Raw genomic sequence first — 8193 nt, forward strand, 5'->3', positions numbered from 1 at the left:
ATGTTAATCAGACATACAAAGAACAATTGCCAGGTTGCCAATATTCCAAAGGTAATTATGACACTTATGAATTACTGAAATCACTCTATTATTTTAGCAGGTGAAAATATCAAACGTTCTGTGCAGAAGGGAATAGGAATTGAGAAACAATTCATATAAATATTACTAGAGCCACGTGGAGGTAGCAAAGGGTAATGCTGACTTTCTGAGATTCATTTCCACAAGTTATTTCCCTCCTGTATTATCTGCCAGAACTTATCTTTGAACGATAGACCCAGACAACCAAACAATAGAATAAAGATGTTATTCCTTCTGATTTTCTTGGTACACAAAGTAGATACTCTGAGGTGCCCTGCAAGTGAAGCTTTCCCTGTTCCACATGAGTGGTTCCAGCCTGGGGATCTCGTCATTGGTGGGATGGTGTCTCAAATTTTTTACAACTTTTATGAAATTGAATTTAAGGACCATCCTTCTCTAAAATCTTATGACTTACCAGTGTAATGATATTTTTTTGCATATTTTTTCTATTCTTAGCCATATTGCCAGTAATTGTTTATATGAATAAAAATAGTTTGAGCATAAATGTCAGTTTTGCATGTCATCAAAGCCTGTTTTGTCTTTTGAACGTATCTGGTTGTTGGAGAAGAAATCACTTTCTTTTCATTAAGTTTTCTTTCTCATAAAATATACGATTCTCCTTTTTCCATTCATAAAAGATATGTTCTTCAAAAGAAGTAAGTCTTTTTTAAGTCAGGTTATTTATTACTCTGCATTTAGCTCTGTACAAAACTTACACACAAGAAATCAATGATATTTGCTTATTCTGTTTGCATTGTATTTTGTGCTACATTAATAGAATGTATCTTGAAAAGGCAACTATCTTTGTCACAATACCTATAAGTTGCAAATCATGGAAATACATGGAAACGTTCTGTAAAAATTATTCCAACATTTTAGTATTTCATAATTCTCATCTTCCTACTTCCATCAGTGACAGAAATGTTAATTATTCATTTAGAAATTATGCCAGATTATAAGAGCTTTAAAATTACTTCTTCAATTGTGAAATTTAATCTTTTGGCAGCGTAGTCACCAAATTCTACCAGCACGTCCTTGCCTTGGCCTTTGCTGTGAAGGACATCAATGAAGACTTCCAGATCTTACCTAATGCCACTCTTGGGTTCCACATCTATGACAGTTACTACAACCCAAGGATGACCTATCACACCACTCTGGACCTGCTTTTCAAATCTAAGGGATTTTTTCCTAACTACAAATGTGATAACCAGAAGAATCTCATGGGCATCATTGGAGGGTTAGATGCCTCTACTTCTTCCTATATGGCAGAAAGTATAAATCTCTTCAAGATTCCACAGGTAATTTGGGGGAGAGCAGCAAGAGAGAAACTTCTGTTCTTTTGTAATGAATAAGAAAATAAGAAAATAAGAGAATAAATGAATAACAGAGTTGGAAGGGTACATAGAAGGTATTGTAGTCCAATCCAGTACAAAAAACAAGAGACTTTTGGAATTAGCACCCATTAGAGTTCATTCAGTTTCCATATATTTTTCCTTCATTCTTATGAATAATGGCTCTCCTTTATTTCTTTTGTTGACCTACGGTTCCCTTGCTCAAGAAGAGTTCCAGGCTACTAAGTTATCTTCACTTTACTGCATGGTCCCCAAAGAGGAACATCAGTATAGGGGTGTTATACACCTTCTGCTCCATTTTGGATGGAGGTGGATTGGAGTCTTTACCTTTGATAAAAATAAGGGAGAAATTTTCTTGCAGAAACTTCATCCATTGCTTTCTCAAAATGGGATCTGTTTGTCTTTCACACAAAGAGTTCCACAACGAGCCCAGTTAGAAGAAATTTCAGAATTTTTTGATGTGATCTTAACTATTTCTAATCAACTGATAGATCAGAAGGCCAATGTTCTTCTTGTCTATGGTGAATCATTCACAATTCTGTGGCTCAGAACTGTTGTATTTCTATATGATTATGAAAATAAAGAGAGTGCATCATTTAGAAAGGTTTGGATCCTGATGTATCCAATTGATTTCATACTTATAGGACTTCAAAGGGCTTGGGATGTCCAGTTGTTCCATGGGTCTCTTTCCTTTACAGTTCATTCAAGAGAAATTCAAGGCTTCAAAGAATTTATTCAAGTCATCAAACCTTCAACCCACAAAGATGGATTTCTTCAAGAAGTTTGGGAGCAATTGTTCGACTGTTCACTTTCAAATGAAGAATTACCCTCAGTGTCCAATGAGACTTGCAGTGGAGAAGAGAATTTGGAGACTCTGCCTGCTCCTCTGTTTGAGTTGCAGATGACTGCCCAAAGCTACAGTATCTACAATGCTTTTTATGCAGTGGCACATTCATTGCAGGAGGCAGTGAGATCAAAATCCCAACACAGAAGAATTAAAAACTTTGAATTTTCAAATCTGCGACCTTGGCAGGTAATGTCTGCTTGCCAAACCAAATCTTTTCTTTCATTGAATAGTTCTTCTTCTCCATACTCTAATATGGATTTTCCTCCACAGATCAATGCAGTTATTGAAAACGAAAGTTATTAATGTAACAGCTGATTATAAGATATAGAACAAAGGAGGATAAAAAAACCCATGTCTTTGCAAATTTAAATCTATTCAATAGGACTTTTGTGTTATTTTTGATTCCATAAATAACCATTCTATTTCTATCTATATTTGTCCTGTCTTATAGATTTATTTATCGTGGTTCTAAAAAGTATTAAGTCACAATGCATTGAAGCTTGCAGGATGTTCTAAAACAGTGGTTCTCAACCTTTGGGTCGGGACCCCATTTGGGGTCGAACGACCATTACACGGGGGTCGCCAAACAACGCAGTCTGCCATTTTTTTCCCCTTTTCCTTAGCTGTGCTACTCCCTTTTATTCTATTGGCTTTTGAAAGCCAATAGAATAGACTCTCTTGAATAGAGTCTAATTCTATTGGCTTTCAAAAGCCAATAGGAATTGTCCAGGCTGTCTCTGCCCTGCTGAGCCCGCCAAAAGTCCCATTCTGCAAATGGTGATGCACCAGTTGAGTAGTCCTTGACTTACGACTGGTTTAGTAGTCCTCGACTTACGACCAGTTGGGGGTCACGGCATTAAAAACGTTGAGAACCACTGTTCTAAAACATAAACATTTCACTTCACTAGATTTTTGTAATTTAGTAAAGACTTGGCTGTTAGACAGGGGAATTAGTTTTATGATAGTCGTTCTTTGCTGATATAGCCAAATTATTTTTGTGAAGATATGTTGATTTTGAGACTTATGGTAAACCACCAAGAGAGTTGCAGGGTTTGGTGCTTTAAAGTTTGTATCATTGTTAATTAATAAAATAAATATGCTCTGCATATTTCAATTATTGATTTTTTTTCTAAGTTGACATTTTCTTCTTCTTGGAATAAAGAGCAACAAAGAAAAACAAAAAAACCAAACGCACAGGTTCAATATATGTGCTACCTTGCACAATAGTAGTAAGTGTGAGAAGGATCTTGAAGTCCTATTGCACAATCAGGTAACTATGAGTCAGCAGGTGCTGCAGCCAAAAAAAGTGGATCCAAGTGGATCTTATCAGAGAGTTAAAGTTGGAAAATTACACTCTAGCATTCCAAAAGGAAAAGAACTGACCACTGAGGAGAACACAATCCTTTGGCACACTGGTTTTAATGGAGTATGAAGTCATCCAGTTGTACAAAGGATCAAATTTCCCCTCTCAAATTACCTCATGAAGTTGTACTACTCTCAGAAACAAAATTAGCTCTGCTATTATCTTGTTGAAATGTAGTTCAATAATGAATTTCTGTTAGAATCTGCGGAATTTTCCCTTAAAAATCTTCCATAATTTTCATGTTCATACTTGTAAGAATTATTTGGAATTCTTGTCTGTGTGATTTCAGATCTATGTACATATAATCTATTCTCCAATATATGTCTACTTAGCTCATGGATATTTCAGGGTTGAGAACCTGAACATACTGTTTTCTCTTCTCTGTGTGTCTTTGTCTCTGTCTGTCTCTCTGTCTCTTTGTCTCTGTCTGTCTGTCTGTCTCTCTCTATCTCTTTCCTCCTCATGCTCCTGTTGTCCTCCTCTTCCTCCCGTAAATCTACCTAGCAAAGAATGCTTGAATCTCTAAAATCCGACTAAAGGAAATTTTTCAGGTCCTAGGCTCTCAAATGCTAACTATGAAGAGGAAAAATGGAGGATAACACAATATAGGGTGTCTAGGGTTGACCAACCTGAACAGTAAATAGAAATCATATTCAAAATATTCTGTTTTCATTTTTCTCTTATTGATTCCTATATTTCCTTAAAATAAGATCAAATTAATAATAGAATAGACCTATACATTTCCATGCAATATAGATTATCAATTTTCTCAATATTCTTATTTGAGCATTATTACAAGAATGGGAAAAATGAGTGAATAAATTTGAATAAGCTGGTCTCCTCTCTATTGTTATCCTTCCAATTCCCTCTCTCATTTTCTTTCAAGTAGCTCCATCCATTTCTTCAAGGCATTTCTTTTAACAATTTGGCTGGGGAGAGAGTGTTCCTGAATGAGAAAGGGGAGGCAATGGGTGGATTTGACATCATCAACCTGATCACATTCCCTAACAGATCTTTTCAGAAAGTTAGAGTTGGATACTTGGATCCCAGTGCTCCAAAAGGGAAAGAATTATTCATTGATGAAGATATGATTGTCTGGCACCCAGCTTTTAACCAGGTATATTTACATTTAATGGACTGTATTGTGATCCATGATGATAAACATGAAGATATTGTGATCCATTGTGATAACCATGCCTTTTGTCTGTAAAGGAATAATGAACATAGTCTCTTTCTGAATATAAGGGGGGGGGGTTTGAAAGAAAAATAAGAGATGTATTCAGTGTAAATGTTGACTGTGTTCAAGCATTTAGCAAATTGATAAAATGACATGACACTCTAAAAGCCAGGTTTTCATATTTGAGTGTCATTTCTATTTGAAATCATGGGAGTCACGTTGTTTCCATAAGATTGTCATCACACAAAAGCTTTTATTCACCCCGCCCTTCTGCAAGCAGGTCGTGTTACCCATCCTTGTAATTTCAACATCTTTATAAAAAAAATCCCATTTGATAAAATTGAGTAGAAATTTGAAAAGTCAATTTGAGGGGCTTCCACAAAGAAGGGGGGCATCAATCTATTTTCCAAAGCACCAGAAGGGAAGACAAGAAACAACAGATGGAACTAATCAAGAAGAGAAGCAACTTAGAACTAAGAAAAAATTCCCTAACATTGAGAACAAATAAGCAGAGCAACAGCTTGACTCAAGAAGTTGTGGGTGCTTCATTACTGGAGGCTTTAAGAAGACACTGGACGGTCACTTGTCTGGAATGGTATAGGGCAGGGGTGTCAAACTCACAACGTCAAGTGATGTATCACAATATATCATGACTATTTTTCCATTGCCAGCAATGGGGTGTGCACGATTTCGGTTTTATACATCTGGCCTGCGGGCCATCAGTTTGGCACCCTTGGTATGGGGTCTCCTGCTTACGCAATGGGTTGGGCTAGAAGACCTCCAAGGTCCCTTCAAACTCTTGTTATTCTGTTATTCTGTTTCCTGACATAAAGAAGCAAAATTAGAATTAGAAACTGTTTTAAAAATCTAACCTTACAAAACCTTTTATGTTTATGACCAGGTACTTCCAATTTCTCTGTGTAATCATCCTTGTTCCCCTGGATACTGGAAGAAAGGGGTTGAAGAAAAAGAATTCTGTTGCTACGACTGTGTTCCATGTCCAGAAGGGAAGATTTCAAATCAAAATGGTAGGTCAGAGGTTCCATAAAGTTTTCATGAGATAGATTTAAGCAAAATGTAATAAACTACTTTAGAATTAAAATAATTAGTAACTTTAAAGGTGAATGTTCATTTCTATACTGTTAAAGTTTGCCCCTAAGATTCTGGCAGGTAGCATTTCCTAATACAAGCCCCCAATTGGGATGTATTCAGTCATAGATCTTCTATCATCATATCATCTATTATCTATTTATTTATTTATTTATTAAATTTTCAACCACATTTGCCTTTGGTGGTGTTTTTTGCCCAATAAGAGTGTTCACTCTCTATTTTTCAAAGACAACCTTTAGTTCTGGCCCTTCTTTTCCACATGTAAGAGAAAGCAAAAAGGTTTCAGCAAACAAAGAAAGATTTGTCAATGAATTAGATATATTAACCTCAAGAGGGCATAGGGTGGGTGTTTGTAGAACCAATGTTTTCCATATAAATCAAAAAAGAACACTAAATGGCAGGACAGAGCATAGGGATCATGGATTTCTTTATCTTGAAAGTAAAATTAGATCATTCTTTTTGCTTGTTGGACGAAAAGTTTTGTATTTTTATTTTTGTTTTAATACAAAGATTAATCTTTCCTTAGCTTATTCACATTTTAACTGAATCAAATTGAAATTTAACTGATTATATTGATTTCCACTCAGAGTCAGTATTTCTGCTTCCCTTATATTCATCATCACAGTTTTGGGAGAAAAATGGAAAAAGTCCAAATGGACTATATTGATTTCAGAGAATAATTGTGCTTTCCATTGTTCTTTTTGCATGCAAACCCTAAAAGATACAAAAGAGAAAAAAACTGCAATTTCATAGAAAAATGATCCTACTAGTAAACATATTTAGCTGGCATCCATCAGATGAATATTTTAAAAAGTTTGGAATGGGTAGATGACAAATTCCTTGACTTTTCTTCCAGATATGGATGACTGTTTTGAATGTTCAGAAGATCATTATCCAAATAAAGAAAGGAACGGATGTATCCTAAAAATGATGGTCTTTCTAACTTTTGAAGAAATCTTAGGAAATTGTTTAGCCTTGACTGCTGTTTGTTGTTTCTTCTTGACATCTTGGGTACTTGGAATTTTTATTAAGCACCGGGATACTCCCATTGTCAAAGCCAACAACCGGTCCCTCACCTACATCCTCCTTATCTCACTTCAGTTCTGTTTTCTCTCCTCTTTGTTCTTCCTCAGCCAACCTAGCAAGGTGACTTGCCTTCTCCGACAACCAACTTTTGGCATCACCTTCTCAGTAGCCATTTCTAGTGTTCTGGCCAAAACCATCACTGTAGTTGTTGCTTTCATGGCCTCTAAGCCAGGATCTCAGATGAGGAAATGGGTGGGGAAAAGATTGCCTTTTTGTACTGTCCTTTCCTGTTCTCTTTTCCAAGTGTGTATTTGTATTCTGTGGTCGTCAATATATCCACCATTCTCTGAGTTGGACATGCATTCAGAGCTCCAAGAAATGATTTTACAGTGCAATGAGGGGTCAGCTTTCTTTTTCTATTGTGTCTTGGGCTACATGGGTGCCTTGGCCATCGCCAGCTTTGTTGTGGCCTTTCTTGCCCGCAAATTACCGGACAGCTTTAACGAAGCCAAGTTCATCACCTTCAGCATGTTGGCCTTTTGCAGTGTATGGATCTCCTTCTTTCCAGCCTATCTGAGCACAAAAGGCAAGGCCATGGTAGCTGTGGAGGTCTTCTCCATCTTGTCCTCCAGCACTGCATTACTGGGATGCATATTTTTGCCAAAATGCTACATCATTGTTTTTAGCCCTGAGTTAAACCAGAGAGAGCAACTCATAAAGAGGACTTAGTACATCATGTGAGTTTTCTCACTATGCAAATTGCTGACAATCAAGACACTGTTTGCTGTCTCCTGTATACATATAGTTTTAATTTATGTGAAAGGACAATTTATGGAGGATTGTTATTGTTATTAAAACTTATTATGTTTTCCCATTCCAAAAGGAATGCTCATGCTGTTGCATTTACACTCATTGTCCAAAGAAGTAAATAAATACATCACCTTTACAGGACAAACCAATCTGCCTGAAATAATGGGTTCTTAAATCAATTTTGGATCATATAAAAATATATTTAAAAAGAGGAGGCAAGTCTTTCCAAACAATTATTTATTAAAAATATTTCTTATTAAATATTTACACATATACTAAATGATAGTAATGCCCTCATGTGTTACTTCTCCATTCATGTTTAAAATACAATAATTATGTAACTTAATATTTGATAACCAAAGCCACCAGAACTAAAGCCGAAACATAAACAGGGAGATTTACTATCTCCAGAGATAACACAAGAATGCTA

At 36.0% G+C, this 8193-nt stretch overlaps 1 protein-coding gene across 1 annotated transcript; it reads left to right on the forward strand.

Moving 5' to 3' along the window:
- The first annotated feature begins 300 nt into the window (after nt 1–300).
- On the forward strand, nt 301–7682 carry LOC120300800 (vomeronasal type-2 receptor 26-like). The gene is made up of 5 exons (XM_039327285.1): nt 301–497; nt 1085–1376; nt 1792–2463; nt 5719–5845; nt 6784–7682. The coding sequence occupies exons 1-5, from the start codon at nt 301–303 to the stop codon at nt 7680–7682; spliced, it is 2187 nt and encodes a 728-aa protein (XP_039183219.1).
- The last annotated feature ends 511 nt before the right edge of the window (nt 7683–8193 follow it).

The sequence above is a fragment of the Crotalus tigris genome, unplaced genomic scaffold (genome assembly GCF_016545835.1).
Source record: "Crotalus tigris isolate CLP2741 ecotype Arizona unplaced genomic scaffold, ASM1654583v1 scf7180000017614.5298720, whole genome shotgun sequence".
NCBI classification, from domain to species: Eukaryota; Metazoa; Chordata; class Lepidosauria; order Squamata; family Viperidae; genus Crotalus; species Crotalus tigris.

Bases quoted from the DNA above. Each gene is read 5' to 3' on its own strand.
- LOC120300800 (XM_039327285.1), top strand. From the start codon at position 301: ATGTTATTCCTTCTGATTTTCTTGGTACACAAAGTAGATACTCTGAGG. The intron at 498-1,084 runs GTAATGATATTT...ATCTTTTGGCAG, and splicing joins AAATCTTATGACTTACCAGT to CGTAGTCACCAAATTCTACC. The intron at 2,464-5,718 runs GTAATGTCTGCT...GTTTATGACCAG, and splicing joins CAAATCTGCGACCTTGGCAG to GTACTTCCAATTTCTCTGTG.